This window comes from Vicia villosa, linkage group LG1, assembly GCF_029867415.1.
Source record: "Vicia villosa cultivar HV-30 ecotype Madison, WI linkage group LG1, Vvil1.0, whole genome shotgun sequence".
NCBI classification, from domain to species: Eukaryota; Viridiplantae; Streptophyta; class Magnoliopsida; order Fabales; family Fabaceae; genus Vicia; species Vicia villosa.
This window is the reverse complement of record NC_081180.1, coordinates 60837496-60861007: the sequence shown is the minus strand read 5'-3', so window position 1 is coordinate 60861007 and position 23512 is coordinate 60837496. Positions and strand designations below refer to the sequence as shown.

At 30.4% G+C, this 23512-nt stretch overlaps 1 protein-coding gene across 2 annotated transcripts; it reads right to left on the bottom strand.

Annotated features, from left to right (window-relative positions):
• Nucleotides 1–15902: 15902 nt before the first annotated feature.
• LOC131607426 (uncharacterized) lies at nt 15903–19099 on the bottom strand. 2 transcript variants are annotated; one of them, XM_058879441.1, is made up of 7 exons: nt 18843–19099; nt 17000–17136; nt 16705–16896; nt 16508–16618; nt 16327–16408; nt 16139–16234; nt 15903–16053 (listed from the first exon to the last, which is right to left on the bottom strand). In XM_058879441.1, exons 2-7 carry the CDS (start codon nt 17110–17112, stop codon nt 15949–15951), a joined length of 699 nt encoding a protein of 232 aa, XP_058735424.1. In that variant the 5' UTR covers nt 17113–17136; nt 18843–19099; the 3' UTR covers nt 15903–15948. The 2 variants fall into 2 exon arrangements, with proteins under 2 accessions (XP_058735424.1, XP_058735417.1); XM_058879434.1 differs by lacking the exon at nt 18843–19099 and having other exon boundaries at nt 17000–17270.
• Between the last annotated feature and the right edge of the window lie 4413 nt (nt 19100–23512).

Sequence of the window (23512 nt, the reverse complement as noted above, 5' to 3'; positions counted from 1 at the left end):
GTGTACATAACTGTTTTTTTGATAGTAATATATATTCTATTTGCTTAAAAAAAAATTGAAAATATGTTGAATTTTAAAGAATAATAAAAAAATCAATGTAATTGTAAATAATTTAGAAATTACATTACATTTTATTGATTAGTTTGTATCTTAAAAATTTAATGATTTTAATGAATAAATAATATCTTTAGATGATAATATTTTAATAACTTCCAACCACTATAAATTTACAATTAAATTAAATAAAAAATATATAAACTTGAAGAGAAGGAAACGGAAATTGCCTTATGTGTCATCCTAACAATGTTTATGATTTTTAAATTAAATTTTAATATTTATTTTATCACTTTATTTGTATTTATTGTAGTTCTCATTTTTAATATTGTATTTTGATATAATACATATATAGTTTATTTGACCAAACAGTGTATTAATTAATAGTAATATCATATAATATATTTATATTCACTTGTAACTAAGAAATCTTAAGTTTCACAAAATTTATATATATAAAATAAAATTTTAATTGAGCAAATCTCTTATATGATATATCATTGAAAAAGATAAATGAAAAATAAAGACAAAAAAATACATATTTAAAATTTCATATATTTTTTATTCTTCCAATTAATTATAGCAATGAAAAAGAGAACTCAAATAATATATTAGTCTAATTCTATGATACATGTTTGTCAATCCAAAATTCAATCTTCAACTGTGATTTATCAACTCACATTTTTCTCATAAAAATGTGATTCAACCTAAAAATTCAAAAATAATGAAATTATAACTATGATAAAAATATGACTTTTACATATACATAAAAAATGAATAGAATAATCGTTAACTATCCTATCTTTTCCGTATAAAATTTTCTCAATTTTATTACGATTAATGAAAGATTCCATCAAACATGATTTATATTTTAATTAATCTCAAGCTTTTGCATGTTGTTTAAATATCATACAATTGAGCTTGTTTTAACTTTCATCATTTTGCAGTTGCTCCCCCACTTGCTTCATATGGTGACGTTCATCTACTTTACCTGTGTTATTTTATAAACTACTTATATATTCATAAAAGTGTGATATATATTATTTACATCCCAAATAAAATACAATACTCAATAAAAACATACCTAAATTATCTATACTATCTAAATAAAATATAACACTTAATCAAGATTTTGACATTATATATAAATTAGAATGGATAAGAGTTATAAATTATAATTATGAATGACATACAAATCCATAATACAGATATATAATAAAAACAGAATTATAAATTACAATTATGAATGTGATACAAATGCATAATACAAATAAACGATAAGGCTCTGTTTGGTAAGACATGTTTTCGAGCTTATAGCTTATGTCTTATGTCTTATAAGCTCATATGATAATTTAGACCCGTTTGGTAACAGTCTTTTCATCACGAGCTTATAGCTTATTTTATTAGCTTATAACTTATTTTCCAGACGCTATTTGAAATAGCGTTTTAGCTTATGTCTTATAGCTTATTATTTTTCTTCCTTTTTTATCCTTATTATTTTAATTAATATTCATTTTTAACCCTTTTAATTTATTTTAATTTAAAATAAAATAATTATATATTAAATATCTTTTATGTCATTTTATATTTATAAGTTAATTGAACTGCTAATTTTACCAAACATTTCAATTAGCTTATAAGCTATCAGTCTCAATCATCCGCTAAAAGCTATTAGCCACCAGTCATCAGTCATCAGTCATAAGCTATGAGCTATAAGCTAGCTTATCAGTCAACCACTATTTTTACCAAACAGACCCTAAGAATATTTTCTTCTACCCACAAAGTACAATCTCTTCGATCAAAGCATTCTCATATAGGCAGAGGTTATAGAAAGGACATATTTATAGTCAATCATTATTTTTAATTTTATTGGAATTGAAAAGTCTAATTTTTTGGTCATTACTAATGACATAAAAATGTAGGTTTCAAATTCTGTTACAATTGAGTATAGGAGTTATACAAAATAATTTTATACAATAATTATTATTTTAATTTTGTCATTATTATAATTGTATAATTTTTAACTATAATATTCGTTGTATTCTTAATATAAAATGACATAAAAAACGTACGTTTCAATTTTAATTACAGTTTATTATAGGAGTTACACATAGTAATTTAATGTACTAATTATTATTTTAATTTCGTTATTATTATAATTTTATAATGTTTAATATTTATTAGTATTATTCATATAAATTTTAGTTCCTGATATTTTTAAATTTGAAAATGTATTCATTACATAAGGAGTTACTTTATTATTATTATTATTATTATTATTATTATTATTATTATTATTATTATTATTATTTATTTATTATGATTTATATTTAAAGTAGGATCAAATTAAAAAAAGTTAAAATTAGGCTTTGTATAAATTATATTATTTATACAAATAAAATAATTTGTATACAAATAATTTTAACACATAATTTTATAAGTATAAAAATATAAATAATTATATTATATATACAATCATTTGTTTAAAAATAATTTTAACACATAAAATATTAAATAATAAAATATAAACATAAAAATACATACATATAAAAGTTAAAAATAAATACATATAGAAGTTTTTTTATATAATATTTTTGTACTTTATAATTAGAATATATTTGAGAGTTACAAAATATTAAATAATAAAATACTATTAAAAATATAAACATTAAAATACGTACATATAAAAGTTTTTCATCTAATATTTTTATACTTTATAATTGAAATATATTTGAGAGTTACAAAACATTAAATAATAAAATATTGTTATTATCATTATATGAGTAATTTGTAAGAATATGAGTTAATGTAAAAGTTAATTTGTTGTCCATTAAAAATTAAATATAAATCTTATTATTATTATATTTAATTGGTAGAATTTAAATAATAAAATTTTATTAAAAATATAAACATAAAAATACATACATATAAAAGTTAAAAAAAAATATACATATAAAAGTATTTTTATCTAATATTTTTATACTTTATAATTAGAATATATTTGAGAGTTAAAAAATATTAAATAATTTTTTTTATTAAAAATATAAACATAAAAATACATACATATAAAAGTTTTTTATCTAATATTTTTATACTTTATAATTGGAATATATTTGAGAGTTACAAAATATTAAATAATAAAATATTATTATTATCATTACATGAGTAATTTGAAAGAATTTGAGTTAATGTAAAAATTAATTTGTTGTCCACTAAAAATTAAATATAATAATAATAATTATTATATTTAATTGGTTGAATTTAAATAATATTATTAAAAATATAAACATAAAAATATATAAATATAAAAGTTAAAAAATATATACATATAAAAATATTTTTATCTAATATTTTTATACTTTATAATTAGAATTTATTTGAGAGTTACAAAATATTAAATAATAAAATATTATTAAAAATATAAACATAAAAATACATATATATAAAAGTTTTTTATCTAATATTTTTATACTTTATAATTAGAATATATTTGAAAGTTACAAAATATTAAATAATAAAATATTATTATTATCATTAAATGAGTAATTTGGAAGAATTTGAGTTAGTGTAAAATTTAATTTGTTGTCCATAAAAAATTAAATATAGTTCTTATTATTATATTTAATTTGTAGAATTTAAAAAATAAAATATTATTAAAAATATAAATATAAAAATACATACATACATATTAAAGTTAAAAATATATACATATAAAAGTTTTTTTATCTAATGTTTGTATACTTTATAATTAAAATATATTTGAGAGTTATAAAATATTAAATAATAAAATATTTTTAAAAGTATAAGTATTAAAATACTTACATATAAAAGTTTTTTATCTAATATTTTTATACTTCATAATTGAAATATATATGAGAGTTACAAAATATTAAATAATAAAATATTGTTATTATCATTATATGAGTAATTTGGAAGAATTTGAGTTAATGTAAAAATTAATTTGTTGTCCATTAAAAATTAAATATAAATCTGATTATTATTATATTTAATTGGTAGAATTTTGGGAGGTAGAATGTTATGGAGATGACACATAAGCATGAGGCTATGTGAAGATGACACATAAGCAAATGCTAGGGTTTTTGTCTAAGGTTGTCATCATGACAACCTTACATTTATATTAAGTAGATTTGATATATCATTGGGAATCCGATTGTTAATTAATAAATTTTTCAAAGGAATTGAAAATGTAATTACTTTTTATGATACTCTTCACGAAATAAAATGTCTATGAATTTTTTATTGGAAGGAAAAAACTCATTAATAACAGTGTTGCCTCCTAATTTAACATTTAGAATGTGATCATTAGTGTCAAGATTTTTTTTGTCTGTACATTTTATTTTTCGTCACTTTTACCTTTCCTACTGCAACATCTATAACATGTTGAACATAGGCCAATTTATTCTCCTGTTTTGCATGTGAATTACTTATAAGTTTGTTAGCATGATTTTTCTTCGTTTTTATCTGAACCACTCATCTACTAGCATGATTTTACTCGAAATTCTTATAAAACATTATCACTTAGTTTACCGCTTCCAATTAAGATTGCATCGCAATGCTCTTTTGAATTTGACCGAGCGTTGACAGTGATGGTGTCACCTTACTAGTAAGATATCTACTTAGCAATCGTTTCTTCCTGGACTTTTAAGTTTTTGATTGAGGCGTCATTTTGCTTCTAGTTAATTAGTTATATCCATTTACATGAGTTATTTCAGAGTGTCTTCCAATTTTGGAGTTTTATTTATATGAGGCTGACTCTTATTGTAATTCTGGTACGACTGTTGTCTATTTGATGTATTGGGGTGTTTCCTTCATCCTTAGTCAAAGTAAGGATTGTCGCCTCTTTGATCATTGTTGTTCCCTTCTTGGTATTGAATTGATCTTTAATGGTTATTTAAGTAATTCATCTATTCATCGCTATGAGGGCAATATCCATTAGAATAATTTCATGTACATAGTTCACAATATGCAACGTGCTTAAACTTACCATGTGACTCTTAAATCTCTTTGGATTGATGTGGAAGCTTGGGTAATTGCTCACAAAATTCTTTCATAGTTTGGGTAAATAGCTTATTTTGAGCTAACATTCCATCATTGGTTCCTAATTCCATCATTTCATGCTTTCTTTGAACGAGACCTCTGTTCTATTGTCCCAGACGGTCACTTAATGCCATTATTTCTATCAGAAAAACCACCTCAAATTGTATAATGGTTAAAAAGTACATGTGTGCATGGTATCCCAACAAGGGTAGGGGATACTCAGAGGCCTTATTAGGTTTATAACAAATGAGGGTGGTTAGGGCTTGCTCACAACGGTGAAAAGCCCTGTATGGTCGTTTTATATTAGTTTTAGTGGACCTACTCACCCTAACTTCTCTCTGCTAGAGGAACATTTTTTCCACGTTTCCTACGTCTGGGTGATAGGAAGGTAGTGGGGACAATGTGATGTATGGTCATTGCCCTTCTTATGGATGGCACAGCTCTCGCCCTTTTCAGGTCTTTTACAAATATTTTTAGACCCTATAATAGGGGAATTTCCCGAGACCCTAAGTTTCCTGAGAATATGTATAATGAGCTAGAGTGATTAGGCTTTGGGTTCTTAGGAGAGATTACATTGTACCCAACTAATGAGGCTATAAGTCCCTCAGGAGAAGTATGTAGAACCTGCTTGATGAGACAACAAATCCCTCAAGCAAAGTTATATGGAGTTTGACAGATGAGACTATAAATCTCTCAAGTGAGGCATTGGACCTCTCAGGCAAGACTTCAATTAAGCCGTCAGACAAGACTTAGGCACTACTACAAAAAACGCATCTAACGTCGAACGCAAAATGTGTTTTAGCTCGACATTAGAAACGAGGTAAACAAGGTCGTCATAATATGTAAAGACTTATCTCTTCTATGATTAAAACAACGAGGTCTGATGTTATTAGCGCATGAGTTCGAACCCCAGCTTCTGAACCTTTATTATTTACAAAATCTCGCGGCTTTTTTATCTCAGTTTATTAAGAAAACCGAGGGGTTATTAGTTTTTTATTATAATAAAACTTGTTAAATTGTTTACAATGAACATTAATAAAATAATTTGTTTACAAACTACAGTGTTTATCTAGAATATTAAATTTTTTAAACCAAAAAAAATTAATTGCCCATGAAGATCATATGTTGGATCTCCAATCCCTTGATAATCTCCAATCTAGAAAGAAGGGTTCTCTATGGCTTTTCCTTACATTTTGTTTCTGATATGAAGAAAAAAAAGGTTAGACGAAAACAGGGTTAGATAAATAAAAAAAATTCTCAAATAAATACTTAACAACACAAACCTTAAACCCAAATAATATTCTGCTCTTGTAATCCATCATAGAGAACTATTCATGGCAAACACTCTTGCAAACCTTAAACTTTTCATGATGTTGGATCTTCAAATCCTTGATAATTTTGGGGAACAAAAAATGGGTTAGATAAATAAATTGAGAAGTTTCTCTAAAGACTAGTGCAAATTTTAAAGTGGAGAAGTTTCAAGGGATTTATGATATTTCAGAGTGATTTTATAATGGAAGTTATTTATGTTTCACAAGGATCACTAATGGTAATGTCTTGAGCATTGATAGTCATGAAATGGAAGACAATGATTTGATTTAGGATGGGTTAGAATATTTATTTACAAATTAAAAATACAATTAAAATAGAGGTTCCAAAGTTCCCATGGGTTTTGGAAAACCGACGGGTTACAACATTTATTTACAAATAAAAAATACAATTAAAAAAGATGTTCCAATGTTCCCTCAGAATTTTGAAAAATCGATGGGTTTGAACATTTATTTACAAATAAAAAATAAAATTAAAAGAGAGGTTGGAACACCGACGTGTCACACATGGATTAGAATCATATCACTAGAATAATAATGATCAGCTCTATTCAAGTTGTAACGTCTCTTTTGGATTATCAAGGAGGCTTTCGAGTTATTTAAACGTCTCGTTGTATCTTCAAACATTGTTTCAAAATCTTTTCCTATTTTCTAAGACTCATTACCAACTCCCTGTTTCTTGTTTCAAAGTCCTATTGTTTCAAAAATGGATGCAAATTTGTTGTTGGTTAACAATGAAAAATATTTAGATTTCAATGATTTCGATTGTTTTGAACTAAGGAAAGTTGTTAACAAATAGAGGTTGAATGATTACTTTCACATTCTTCATGGCCCAAGCTGGTCATGATGAAGTCATACAGTCCTAAATTAATGGCTCTCATTTCTTCATTACCCCGTCACTGATTGCTATGACAATCAATTATCAAGAGACATGCAGTTGTGCTAAACATTGTGAACATAACAATGTCTACTTAAGCCAACTTCACCGAATTTATGCCAAACAAAATAAGCTCTCTAGTCTTTCTTCTTTACTCCCTATTGCAAAATTTTGGTTTCAACTTCTATTGACAAATCTCCTCCCAAGAGAGAAAGACCTGGAAACGCTGACTTGGTATGACAAGCATCTCTTATTATTCCTCACCTACAACATGAGAGTTAATTTTCCTCTTACCATTTTTAACTTCTTTAAAGAAATGATAAATACTTCTCGGAAGGAAACAAATTTCCTCATACCTTATGGAAGAGTTCTTTCTGAGCTTTTCCAAAGTTATGGGTAATGTTGAAGTTTAGTGGACTGAGAAATTTGAATTTGTTGAGTAGTTTCTTTGTTGTGTCATTTTGTTTATTATTATCAATGAAATATTTCTTTTTTTTCTATTATTGTCTATTCTTGTTTATTAATAAAAAAATTTTAAATGCGGAAACGGGGATTTGATGCGAGGTTCTTATAGCTATATTACCTCAGTTCCCAAGAAAACCGAGATAGTTGGTTTATTAGTTTTTTATGGATAAAAAAGACGTTAACTTATAGTTGTGTTACCTCAGTGTTTCATAACACCGACGTAACATATTTTTTTATCTTATTAAGAAATAAAACAATACGCTCCCAGAACATATCCTCTTGGTTTTTAGCATGTTGGAGATGAAAGCTTCGTCGTAAAAGTGTTATTCGTTGTAGTGAGGACTAAGTCTCTTAGGCTAGACTTTGGTCGCGCCTCTTGGATGAGATTTATATGTTAGGTCCCGCCCCAGGAAACTCCAATATTCTCAGGCGAGAGTTTTTAAATAGCCTGAGAAACTTCAGTCCCTTAGGAAATTTACGTGGAGCCTAGCTGATGAGACCACAAGTCCCTCAGGCGAGGCGTTGTACCTCTCGGGTTGGACTTCTATCAAGCCCTAAAACAAGACTTGGGACTAAGTATCTTAGGCAAGACTTCGGTCTTGCCTCTTGTGCGAGATTTACATGTTTGGTCCCGCCTGAGGAAACTACAAGTCTCCCAGGCGGGGAGTTTTTAGATAGCCTAGGAAACTTTAGTCCCTTAAGCAAAGTTACATGGAGGCTGGTTGATGAGACAACAAGTCCTTTAGGTGAGGTGTAGGAACTCTCAAATGGGACTATTAATTCCTCAGAAAAGACTTACGACTAAGTGTATTAAGCTAGACTTCGGTCACACCGCCTGGATGAGATTTATATGTTTGATTCCACCCAAGAAAACTTCAAATTTCTCAGGCGTGGAGTTTTTAGATAGCTTGGGAAACTTCCGTCCTTTAGGAAAAGTCACTTGGAACATGGTGATAAGACTACAAGTCCCTCCAGCGAGGCGTTGGACCTTTCGAGCATGACTTCTATCAAGCCCTCAGACAAGACATATGACTAAGTCTCTTGGGGTAGATTTTTTTCACGCCTCTTGGGCGAGATTTATATGAAATGATTCACTACTTATCGTCTAATATCATAGAGCCCTTTAACCCAAACTTCCCCAACCTTAAGAGCTAAGATAATGCTCTTTCTCCTTCTACTCTTACTAGAAGCGTGAAAGTAATTAAGATTAGAATAACTCTCCTTAAGCCATTTAGACATGGATCTTTGAACATAATTTGGAGTCTTTAATTCAAAACAAGGACCGTAAGTCCGCAATCGCTCTTGATCTAGACTTGATCTCACCAACAGATAAGGGCCTGAGGCCAACCAAAGAGTCTGCCATGCTCACCTCCTCTTTGAATATATCTATACGGGAGTCAAAATTTCCAAAAGTCTTTTTATTCTAATATTTAGGGACCACTGTGAGAGCTTTTAACTTCTCCATCATGACAAAAACTTTCCAACCATAAATTTTAGTGCCACTCTAGAAAGAAGTCACTAACTCAAGAAGACTATTATGAGAAAGACAATGATTATTAAATTTATAAGGCTTAGGGTCCCACAACTAATTTGCATACTTAAGAATAATAAGACAATGATCAGAGACATTCCTTAGGAGGGCCCATTGGGATACGTTACTCCATGTGGTCCCACCACCTATTCGAAACCAGACAGTTGTTAATCTTACTAGCAGCCCCCCATTGGACTGCAGCCAAGAGAAATTTCTCCCAAAAAGAGGTAAATGTAAAAGCTCCATATGAGGAATAAATATTGAAAAATTTAAACAATTCAATCTCCTTGATGTATTGGATGAGACACTCACACCAACCCTCTTAACAAAAGAGCAAATAGAGTTGAAATCACACAGAACACACCGAACATCACCTTAAAAACTAGTTTTTCTTGAGATCAAGTAAACTCAAATAGGTCTCTTAAGTCAGGAAATAATTGGATACACATTAATAACAAAACAAATAAAACAAACATTAATAATTGAAAAAAAGGGATATGCACTGACAATGTAAAATAGTTTTACACTGTCAACCAATGACAACCATGTATTCCGCCAAGTCATACTTAAAATTTTAAATAACTCATATGACATGAGAGAACGATATATTCTTATTAGATGACAGTGTTAAACTATTCAATCATATTTTCTAAATATCCATATATTCATCCAAAAGTTTAAAAAAAGAAAAGAAAAAATTTAGGACACAGTGTTGTTTTTTTACCACGGTGGCTTCATTATACCACCCACTAAACAATCAATTATTCAAAATATTCTGACACAATGACATTGATTAGTGTAAAGCCACCTTCAAAACCACATGTGCATGCTCTAAGTGCCAACATAATAAACCTCTTTTATTTTTAGGGTCATGCTAACGAGTGCCCCAGGGGCACTCTTTAAGCATTCTAAATAAAGAAAATATTCTTTCAAAAGTTCACCATTTCAATTTTCGATGCATTAATTACGCATATTTCCAAGAAAAACTTACTTTTTAAAGCTATTAAAGAGTGCCCCTGGGGCACTTGTTAGCATTTCCCTTATTTTTATTACTATTATTACTATGAGCTATGGTAGTTTGACACCGTTTTGTCCATACACCGTAGATTACACCGTAGAATAAAATGGCCGCAAGTTAAAATAAATTATTAAAAAATAAAAATAGTATGTTTTGTGTAGCCGCAAGTTAAAATAAATTATTAAAAAATAAAAATAGTATGTTTTGTGTATAAAACTAGGGTGTAATGTTAAAAAATGATGTAAGGATAGCTTTTCATTACTATTAACTTGGGTCCTGCAATTTAAATATTTGGTAGCAACTTTACTAACCTCTTGTTTAAATCAACAAACAGGTAAGAAAGTATGTCATTACCCTATTAAAAAAATCATCAAATTCAAGATTCAAAAGGTATGATACACCTACTTTATATGGTACAAAAATTAACTTTTACTTTATGGAGCTATTAATAGCAAAAGCTGCTTTAACTCTTTTTAATTAACAACAACCCTGTTATTCTTTGCTGGGATTAATTAAAGGTAATCAAAAGGAGGTCTTAAAGCACTTGCAATTTGTTTTTCTTTAGTGGTACATATTCTCTTTCCATTTAGTATTAAAAGAAGCTAAGAGCTACTAGAAAGGAGAAGGTTGAGGGCCATGGCTGTTCAGGGAAGATGACCAAATAAGTAACTCCAAGAAAGTTCACACTTTGAAAGTTGAGATAGTTATTTATGGTACACCAAACCAACGGTTAGGATTGTGACCGTCTCTTAACTAAAACTAGCGCCTATAAGACACTTTTTAATTATATTACTATATATTAGCTTTGCTTAAACCTCCAATGATCAAAGAAAACTCTAACATAATCCACAATTCAATAATTAGTTCAGTGGTTTTAATTTAATTTATGAATTAAATAAATTAAATTTAAACTATAATTTAAGTCTGCTAATCAAAATATGCTGAATTATAAAATTAATTAATTTTTTTTAGAAAACTATTAATTCATCTTCATTAATATAATTAAGATTATATAGAAATAGCAGAGAAACGGTCAATAATCTTAAATTATAAATAAAGATTTATAAGATTGGGAAAATTTAAGTTTATTTATTAGAAAAATGGTAATTAGGGACTTATGACATATAGTTATGGGCCAATCATCCTCACTATATCCATTGCATGATGCAATGACTCTAAATTCACAATTTCTATCTGATCTAAGAAACATTAACTATATCTTCAATATATGTATAATATGATTAGAAAATTGATAAATGCATTGGTTCTTTGAAGTTGGTTGCTTCTTTGATTGAGACTGCTTCTTAGAAGTCTGAGATGATTGAGATAGTTGTGTACATGATCTCTTTGAAGATTAAGATGCTTGATCAACATATTCATGATATGATTAGCCCCTATAAACACCATATCACACTGGTTTCTTCCCTTTCTTCTCTAGTCCTCATTTGGTTTTTAATTTTTCAGGTGTTGGGCACATTGAAGTCTTAGTGGAGTTAGCGATTTCACAAACCCTACTTTTAATGCTCTTTTCCAACAATATCCAGTGACCTAAATCTTTTCCATAATTCATATATTACACTACTCATATATACCTCTGACCCATTATATACATCAACCTCTAATTCAACTTTTATGCTTAGTTTTCTCTAATGAACATGAACAACATCTATTTGTATTGGTAAACTACTTGGATACTGATCCACACATAATACCATAAAATGGACTAGTGAGCGCGTGCTCAACTTCATAAAAACTTTTATGAAAAGAAGCTATAATATTGCCCATTTGTAACTTCAAGTTGTTATTCATAGTCTCCCAACATTTGACCATATCACCTATATTGTTCCCCAACATCTATTTTAATTTCCAATGATTCAGAATCAAATCTAAAATGAAAAAAAAATAAAACTAACACATAAAAAGATTACAAATTCCATATAATAATGGTAAATACCTATTAGTCGTGGTGTTACTCAAATGCATCACTCGACTAATCTATGGTCCAACAAATTTATGCATATAAGGAGTCAGTCACGTATCTTTCACATGATCAATAAATTCACTACAATCTACACATGCCTGCTCAAGTTGTTGCAACTGTTGATGATACTCAGCCTCATCATTAGCCCATACAACTTCCATCCATAATGTGTTTATCGTATTTTGCATGTCATTCACCACATATTGCTTGCATTTTGCACCAACAATTTTGTCGATGTAAAATTGAAAAAACAAATTAATCGTTCTTGGAAACATAACTTCAATTGCTTTTTTTAAAGCAATATCTCTATCAGTCAAAATCACTTATGGACAAAACATTTCTTGACAAACAATTGTTTAAGCTTATCCGACACCCAACAAAAGTTTTATGTCTGCTCATATTCCATATAGGAAAATGCAACACCAAATGTCAACTCGGTTGACGTCATGTCAACTATTTCAAACAGAGGTTGTCTATTTTTGTTTGTCTTGTAAGTAATGTTCATAACTAACACAATAGGAAAAATATTCAATAACTTGATTGAATCTAGGTGGGCCTAAAAAATATCTCTCACAACATTCAAGTCATCTCTTCTTCTAGCTTAACTGCGGAGTTCTTATGGAACGGTCTACCGAAAAGAAGATTCTCATTCAGATGTGGCAACCACTCATTTCCATATTTGGCCTCGAGTGTTACATACGGTGGAACCACCCTCTTCCCTCTTCGGCCTAGGGTGTTACATGCCCACCATTTGTAATTCCCCAGAGTGCTTTCAGGATTATCGACTGACCCCATAAACCAACACAGGTCTTTTCAACATGTTTTGACCTCACTTGCACGCTTTCCAGGAAACTTCCCAGAAGGTCACCCATCCTAGAATTGCTCTTATTCAAGCACGCTTAACTGTGGAGTTCTTATAGAACGGGCTACCGAAAAGAAGATGCATCTTGTTGGTATAGGCAGTACACATCAACCCTTATAATTCCTTCAACCATGCAGTCTCATACCTGCACAGCCTCATGATTCCTCTCATTCCGATGTGGCGACCACTCCTTGCCATATTCGGACTCGAGTGTTACATGTAGTGCAACCACTCTCTACCCTATTCGGCCTCGGATGTTACACTTATTATCTCTTTTTGTAACTTACTCTTGTGTTTATATATTTGTGCGATTCGGGCGACATTCTTTGGATCTCGCTCTTGCAAGGAAATCAATATGTGTCTGGGTGAATGTCGCTTCATCTTCAATATATGTTTAATATGATTAGGAAATTGATAAATGCATTGGTTCTTTGAAGTTGGTTGCTTCTTTGATTGAGACTGCTTCTTAGAAGTCTGAGATAATTGAGATAGTTGTGTACATGATCTCTTTGAAGATTAAGATGCTTAATCAACATACTCATGATATGAATAGTCCCTATAAACACCATATCTCACTAATTTCTTCCCTTTCTTCTTCTCTAGAGATGGCAACGGGTAGGGTTGGGTGCAGGTTTCACACTACCCTAATCCGCATCCGAAATCACCAACCGAACCCAAAGGCTATTCGGGTGGAAAAATAACACCCGCGCCCACACTTGTTAGGTTCGGGTTTTTTCACCCAAACCCGAACCCACAGAAAATACATAAAATATATTTTTCCTACAATTTTCCTACAACTTTATATATATATATATAAGCGATGTGATTTCGGGTTTCTGGCACGGGTTTCACACTATCCAAACTCACACCCAAAAAACCGGGTGGCACCCGAACCCACCCAACTCGGGTTTTCACCCGTTGACTCGGGTTTAGGTGCGGGTGGACCTCGTGGGTTTGAGTCTTCCTACCATCCCTAGTCAACTCAGTTTACATCATGTCAACTATTTCAAATGGAGGTTGTTTGTTTTTGTTTGTCTTGTAAGTGATGTCCATAACTAACACAATAGGAAAAGTATTAAACAACATGATTGATTTGGGTGGGCCTAAAAAATATCTCACAACTTCTGAGTTATCTCTTCTTCTAATCTAGTAAACATAACATGCATCCTCTATCATCTCATACAAAGGCCTTATCGCACATCTAGGACCTCATATCTATTTTTGTAACTTACTCTTGTGTTTGTATATTTGTGTGATCCGAGAGACATTCTCTGAATCTCGTTCTTGCAAGGAAAGCAATATGTGTATAGGTGGAACATGTCGCTTTGTCAAATCAACAACATGTTGTTGCTCATCTCTACTTAGCCTACCAGTAAATGAATGACCTTCTAATCTATCAAGTAAACCATGGTTATAAAGTCCACATATTACATCAACCTTCCATCCTGACCCATCTTTCGATAGTATTGACCTAATTTTGAATGGACAACGACATTTCTTAGTGGCATTTTATGTTCCACTATTTGTATCCTTGTATTTCTCACCTTTATCACAACCAACTATAACTTTTTTGTTTCTCCCTCTCTCGCCTATTTTGGTATCTGAATGAGTAATGATAATAGTTACTTTATTTCTAATTTCAACCTCTTTAATCCATCTTGTCACATCTTCTCGTGTATCAAATCTTTGTGTAGTAGAGAATGTATCAGAGGTATCTACACATATTTGATTTTTATGGCACACGTGTAAATGAATTTCCATAGCTGCAATATAAAAAGCAGTTTAACATATTTTAAAAATTTAACCACCGATAACTTACCATTAAGTTTTTTGGTAAACAAAATGGGATTCAACGAATAACTTAACGATAAATATTTTGGTAGACAAATAGAATACACTGAATAATATTGTACAAAGTTACTCGGTACAGTTAAAAAAATTACAAACTGGATAACTACCCAATTAGTTCTCCAGTAAAATCAAAATACAAACCGGATAACTTAACTTCACACTACAACACGGAAGGGCTTTCACAGCGCTTTTTTTGGCCTTTAACAGCGCTTTAAAGCGCTGCCAAAGCCAGCGCTGGCGTAGGCTACGAAAGCGCTTTTAAAAGCGCTCTGGTAGACCCCCCCTTTAAGAGCGCTTTCCTGGAAAAAGCGCTCTGGTAGGGCCCCCTATAAGAGCGCTTTCCTGGAAAAAGCGCTCTGGTAGACCCCCCTTTAAGAGCGCTTCTTAGTAAAAGCGCTGGCAAAGACCAGTAAAAAAGCAAAAAAAATTAAAAAATTACGCAGCATACAAAAGCGCTTTTGGAAAAGCGCTCTGGTAGGCCCCCCTATGAGAGCGCTTTTTCCAGACAAAGCGCTCTCATAGGGGGGCCTACCAGAGCGCTTTTCCCAAAGCGCTTTTGTATGCTGCGTAATTTTTTAGTTTTTTTTGCTTTTTTATTGGTCTTTGCCAGCGCTTTTACTAAGAAGCGCTCTAGTATGTGGACCTTTAAGAGCGCTTTTTAGAAGCGCTGTAGTTGCTAAATGAGGTATTTTTATGTGCAGCCTATAATTTAATCCTCCCAGTCGACCTGTAATGTTTTCGACCTGTAATATTTTCGACCTGTAATATATTTTCGACCTGTAATATATTTTCGACTATATTATTTCAGCCATCAGTAAGACAATATATATACTAATATATACCATTATAATATCCAAAATTATATATATACATCATTACAAAATTATATATATACATCATTACAAAATCAACAATATTATAGTTCAAATCTGCATGAAAAATTGCTTAATATAAAATTGACACAATTCCTCTTTGATTTCTTCTAACTTTAGCTTCGAGTACCCAGCAGCACGGAATTCGTCAAGGTACTATAAAACAAAAACATAATATGAATAATATATTTAGGTAAATGTAATAAATTATATGAAATTATCTTAAGTTATAACTTTATACCGTGGGAGGAATCTCTAATTGATTCGCCTGAATGATTTCTTTCATAAACCTCAATACAAAGTATCCGCAGTCTGAACTGTTACGCTGTATCGGACACTACATAGAAAAACAAATAAGATTCTATATAAGGTGTCTTGTTTTACCAAGTAGCATAAATATTATAAGCAAATTTGTGAAAAGTAATGTACCTGCACTTCGATCCAGGTGATGTTGTTTGATTTAGTCCGGGATACCTGTGCGTCCCGTTGACTACGGAATACTTGTATTGATCTAATTAACAAATATATAAAAGCATATGTTTAGATCAATCCCACAAATAAGTAAATATATAAATATACACGAATATATATTTAGAACGATCCCACTTACAAATCAACGATTTCCTTCATGGCCGGATAATTGGTCCATTCACCCTTTACCGAATTCAGATAATACACGACTTCCCTTATCGGGTTGATAGCAAGCAGCAACCAGTGTGCTCTATAAATTAAAACAATAGGTTATATGAAAATATTGCTATACACTAAAGAAACAGAGATTAGATGAATAAAGAATGAGAAACTAACCCTACTGGTCGGGTATTATACGCCCAAAGATGCAGACATTCTGTATTGCCGGTGGACATGAATCTATCGACTAAGCGCTGTCTAACAGATTCCGGATCCGAAACAATTTCCATTCCGCTGCAATGGGCGGAAGACACGAACCGGAATCTGTTAGACAATGCAGTCCCGCGCAACACTCTGTCATACAACAACCTTAAATAAAAACATAATAAACATTAGATTCTTTTTATTGAAAAGTGTAAATAAATTATATTGTGGGACTAATTAAATAATATATCGGATGAGTGAATATTACCGGATGTATGATTGCATATTACTGACGCCTAGTTGATCCTGGTCAAAAATCTCTTGCAAGTCGTCAATTGTAATATGTGACTTGAACTCAATACCGAAGACACTTTCATCCATATCGATTTCCCGTAAAGCACCATCCTTCATATCGGACATATCAACCATTGTTGCGAGTGTCGCCCGGTATCGAGGCACAAAAGCACCGCCTTTTCTTGCCGCTTGCTTCGGAGGACCACTGGGTGGTACGCTACGAACCTGCTGCGTCACTTGTTGTGACTCCCGAGCGGATGCCTAAAAATCATATAAGTTAGGTAAAATATAAAATCATGCATATTTTGATTCAGATTATATATTAACACTTTAAATGTACCTCTTTTAGCGATGCAACAGACTCCTCCTCCTGTAAAATCCCTTTACCCTTAATTGCGGGTTTTATAGGAGCAGTCTAAAAATAAAATGTAAAACATAATTAATAAACGGTTTAGAATTGAATTCCACTCTTCACAAGTAACCCCTATGGCGAATTCAATTCACAAAGTTAGTAAGTACCTCCTATATTAACTCTCTAAACACATAAAACTAATGTGTTTCTGTCAAAACGCAAAGTATAAACGGAATGAATCCGAAGCAATAAAACGTAACATATATAATCACACAATTTCAGACAAATTCATCATAATACCAGTAATTTGAGAAAGAAATTTACCTCGGATGTTACCGAACTCAAGAAAACGCCAAACGTCGAACTAGGCTGGGAAACGATCAAACTTTCACTATACACAAGTTACCCCTATAGCAAATTCACAAAGTTAGTAACCACCAAGACAAAATCGATTGAACAAAGGAAATCAACAATAGTTTGATGTGTGTACATACTCCTAAATATGTAGTACCAGAGTCAATGATACGAGCTCCAAAGAGATCCAAAGTTATCAATCCAGTCAGACCTATACAAGAAATTCAATTCAATGTATGATTATAATAAGAATGGGTGAATAGCTCATGATGCAGTTAATTAAATACACCACTACTAACACTACTAACACAAGACACACGATGCAGTTAATTAAATACACCACTACTAACACGAAGCTATAAAACTTTTTGCTCAAAAGCAAACCTTATGAATCATCCTTGTCTATATACATTAACTCACTCTTGTTTCATTCTTTACCTTCTCTCTTCCTCATTAATTCAACTCTCATAAGGTATATATTATTACTATTATTATATATTATTTATTATTTAATTTCTCTATGTGCTGTCATTCTCATACTTTACAGTACTTGGCATCCTTGAACAAGCCAATTTATTGTATAATATATACCATCACTCTCAATCTCATACACACACAACATATATATCATAGAGTTATTATATATAAATAAAAGTATATAATATATATTTTATCAAATTCCAAAATCTATATAGCTATGTATGTACTATCCATCTCAAACTTCCAGATATGTATTCATCAAATAGTTCCCTCAATGGAAATAACCTAACATTTTCCTCTAATTCAAGAAATACTCAAGTAAAAAACTCTTGTAGCTGCTGCAAGGCTTCATGTTTCTCCATGACAGTGCCCAACAATTGTATTTGTTAAGAAAAGAGGTAATTCAATTAACAAAATGCTGTGTTTTTGAGTGTAATCTAACAGATTGAGAAACACATACACTTGTTTTATATCTATCTTGCAATTTTCTCTCTTAGAATATATTATTAAACACAACAATCTCATAATGAATCTAAGAGGAAAAGAAAACAACAAAGAACAACAACTGATATTCACAAATACTCACAAACATGAAGCCTTCCAGATATGAAAGCTATGAGAAGTGTGATACCTGGGTGGCGCAAAGCAAGTTGCTACCAGAGGAGAAGAGACGGAGACGAAACGATGGTGGTGGACGGAGGAGAAGAAGTTCGCGCGATGGTGGTGGACGGAGGACCGACGACGGTGAGGGGTGGGGTTTCTGGTTCGCGTGCAGAGAGAAAAAGAAAGAGAGAAAGTGAGAAACAGTAGAAGCGTGTTTTTGGTTTTAATTTTAGTAATAAGGCTACTAAAGCGCTTCTGGAAAGCGCTCTCATAGCCTGGGCTATACCAGCGCTTTTGACAAAAAGCGCTCTCATTAAACACCCCTACCAGAGCGCTTTTGAAAAGCGCTTTCGTTCCCCCCACGTTCCCCCCACCTACCAGAGCGCTTTTGTAAAGCGCTTTCGTACCCCCCCTACCAGAGCGCTTTTGAAAAGCGCTCTCATAACCCCCCCTACCAGAGCGCTTCTTAAAAGCGCTTTCATACCCCCCCACTATTAGAGCGCTTTTTTAGCGTGTTTTTTAATTTTGTCTTTAGCGAAGCCTATGCCAGCGCTTTTCCTAAAAGCGCTTTCGTAGGGGTGCTGCTAAAAGCCAAATTTGGCGTAGTGTCAAGTTATTTGGTAAACAAAAAAATGTACCAGATAACATTTCTGACAGTTATTCGACAAATATTTATGGGGGTGTCAACTTTTTCAAAAATTCGAAAAACTTAAATGAATAATAAAAAACAATTATAAATTAGTTAATATTTTACATTGGACAAAATTGAAATATTTTACAAAATATATGGACGGTGAAATAAGTGTACGATTATTAGATAAAACTTTTCGGATTAATGGAGGACCATACTCAAATGGGGTTGGGCTGGACAGAGGCGATCCGAGTGACAATTACAACTTAAATATATGATTTTACTGATTAACTTAGATAAAATTAAAATTTTTATAGTTATATGAAATTTATTAAAAATTGGTATTTTTTATTAACTTTATAAAAATTGATTTAATTATTTACTACATAAAAAAATGGTAAAAGATTTTAAAAAATTGATAAAAAATTAATATAGCTATTAAATTAAATATGTCTTATAAAAATGAACACGCATTTTTCAAAAGGGATCTATTTTTTCGGGATGGGGGTGTTTATATTTAGAAACAAAGTAATCTATATGATAAATCCCAACCTAAGAACAAATTAAGTGTAGTAAATGTTAAAACCAACCAGCTCCATAGTCCATACTATTACTAATACCAATAAAGGAAAAAACCCTTTTTCTGAAAGGATTTAAAAAGGACAATCAAATGATAGTTTTAGTAGTGGTGAAAATATAGTGGTGTCTATGTCACTCCTTAATTTCTTCATTTAAGACCTTTGGCATACAATGCTATCCCAAACTTTGTGATTCTGTCCCAATGCTTTTAAGTTGGTGTACAATGAGTATGGGCCAAAAAGAAATTTGACTATTCATTGAGTTATTGTAACACTTTACTTATTGTCACTTAGCTATGAATAAGTTTGTTTTTGCCTTTTTATTTTCATCAACATTGAAAGAATGGAATGGCTATTCCTTTGTACAATGTTTGCTTCCCCCAATGAATGGATCGTGCTTCTACATTCCTTGTTTAATAAGTTAACTTGTGGAATCTTTTAATCTCTTGACACTTTGCTAAAGTCAAGAGCAAACAAACATATTTTTAAGATATAATGTCCGTGGCAAGACTAATTTTAAGCATATATAAAATAAGTTTATGTATATGATTATACTATAATATGATTAAACTTCTCTATTATAAATTCTTACTATAAGATCTTAATTTATAAATATATTTTGTAAGAGTTTTTTTCTACTATCTTATAGTATTTTTTGATAAATTATTTTTAATCAATTCTTAAGGTTATTGCTTGTTTTTTTTCCTCTCTCAATTTTATCATTATTACCTTAACTGAAAATATTTAAATACTTAAAGTAGTGTATTGTAAACTGATGACCCTGTGTTCAATTCCTAACGGCATCTATTATCTATATTTATACATTAAAGTAAATAAATTATATATTTACAAAATAAAAAATTTAAAAGAAAATATATATTTAAATATAAATTAAAAATATTTTTTATTATTTTATATTTTTCAACTAGTTAAACTGCTAATTTTATTAAATACTACAAATTTTATTTTATAACGTATTCACTATATTTTTGTTATCATCTATCCACATTTTTTATCAAATAGAACAAATTTATATATTTTATATGTTTCAAAATATAAGATCATTTTAATATTTTATATGTTTTAATGCATAACTTCCATATCATTAAAAAATAGTTTCATTCAATAATTTTGATCACTTAAGTATATATATATATATATATATATATATATATATATATATATATATATATATATATATATATATATATATATATATATATATATATATATATGTTTGGATTGTGATCAAGAGAAAGAGAAGATCAAATTGATCATCTTGGAATTAAAGGCAAGTTAAATATTACTCAAAATTCTATATAAGGTTGTATTGTTTGTTCACCATTGTTGTTTGGTGCGATCATCACAAGTTGTTGTTGTTGGTGATTATTGTAAACGGTTCTTTGATTCTGAGAGATTCAAAATCTATCATAATTTTGGTGTTTGTTGTAAAAGAAAGTAAAGTTGCTTTCTTGTGTTGATTTGTTAGAATATTGTAGGAGAGTCTATGTGTAATGTTGTACAAAGATCTAACATAGTGGAAATCCTTCACGGGGTGTGGAGGGACTAGGCGTACCCTTGGTTGATAAGGGTAACTCGTATAATTGCTTGTGTCTCTTTTACATTTATGTACTTTTATTTTTCTGCACTATCATTCATAAGTTCATGATTTTATTTCGGAGAAATAAAAGAATATGAACATCTTCAAAATAACGAGAAATATTCTTAAACCTAATTCAACCTCCGCTCTTAGGTTGCACTATGAACTTACATTTGACATCATAGAAGGTTCAAATAACTTTCTCTTTGATCCAGTAAATATAGCTTCTGCTAATTCTTTTTTTAGAGATGGTGATATAACAACAAATATATATGTTTCATCAATGAATATTATGACTTCTGGAAAATTCGCATGCAATCGTATCTAGAAGCAAAAGCAGAAGAAATATGGAATGTTTTTGAACATGGTCCATACATGCATAAGACAATCATCAATAATGTAGAAAAAGAAAAAGTAAAAGGCTTTTGGAATGAAGATGACAAGAAGAAAGTGCTATTTGACAAAAAGGCAAAGAACATTCTTCAATTAGCCATAGGTATGGATGAATTGTTTTGTATATCTCATTGTAAAATAGTAAAATAGATTTGGGATACTTTGTAAGTGACTCATGAAGTTACAATATAAGTAAAAATATCAAAACTAAACACTTTATCACAAGAATAAGAAATATTTAGAATCCAGCCCGGAGAAACAATTCTTGACTTGCAAAAGAGATTTTCACACTTAACAAACCATTTGATGGCCCTTGAAATTTTTTACAAATGATGATTTGAATCTCAAAGTCATTATATTGTTGACAAAAGCATGGCAACCAAAGGTGACAATAATATATCGAAAAAGAGAATTCTCTCTAAAATTTCTTCGTCCGCATTGTTAATTGTTTTTTTAGGTACTTGAAGACCATATGCTAATTTTGTCAAATAAATATTGGTTTTTCAAGATACAAGACTATATGGTATGATGGGATTAAAGTTTCATTGGAATAAAAATGATTTGAAAAAGATTGACACTTTGATATCAACATTGACATCAAGCCATTGTGAATAAGATACATATTTGTATATCTATGTATCTTTTACCTTATATATTATGTTTCTTTGGATTTTACTCTTTTTGTTTTTCATAATATCAAAAGGGGGGAGAAGAGAGATGATTGTTTTTGTTATTTTTCAGGATACTAAAGACAAAAGTATAAATTATAATATAAATGGGGAGATATACAATATAGGGGGAACAATCAAGTGTCGAGCAAAAACTTCATATCAATATATTTTGTCATCATCAAAAGGGGGGATATTGTGAAGAAGATTTTCTTCATCTATTTTAGCTTAGTTTTGATGAAGACAAAAGCTTATCATAGAAGACAAATCCAGGAAGAAAAATATTGAAATCAAGTATCAAGATAGGATAAGCTTTGGAAATCAAATTTGACTAATGAATAATAAGGTACAATAGAAATTTATATGTATATAAGCTTTAGGTGCTAAAAAAGTTCAATCTAAAACATTATATATTTCTTAAAATTCATGCATGATTGTCATTCAAAGCACAATTTTAAAAGGTAAATTTTCAATTTTTTAAGGAAATCAATTCATTTACCTTTTACATCAATCGATTCATGTGCTCTCTTTTTGAAAATTTGATTTTTGTAGATTATGGTGTTTTCAAACAGCTGCAATCTCACTAATAGAACCGTCACAATTTTAGTGTTTATGAAACAGCGCGCAGTTTCTAAGTTGTGGCACTTTGAAATCAACGTAATTGGTCTATTTTTTGAAACAACACGCTTGTTCTAAACTGTGGCAGTATGAAACCGTCATAATTTGCACAATTTTTTGAAACAAAATACTTACAATGAAATTTTGTACAAAATTATCGTACCATTGAAAAAGAGTTTCATTTAATTATTTTGATCACTTAAGATTATA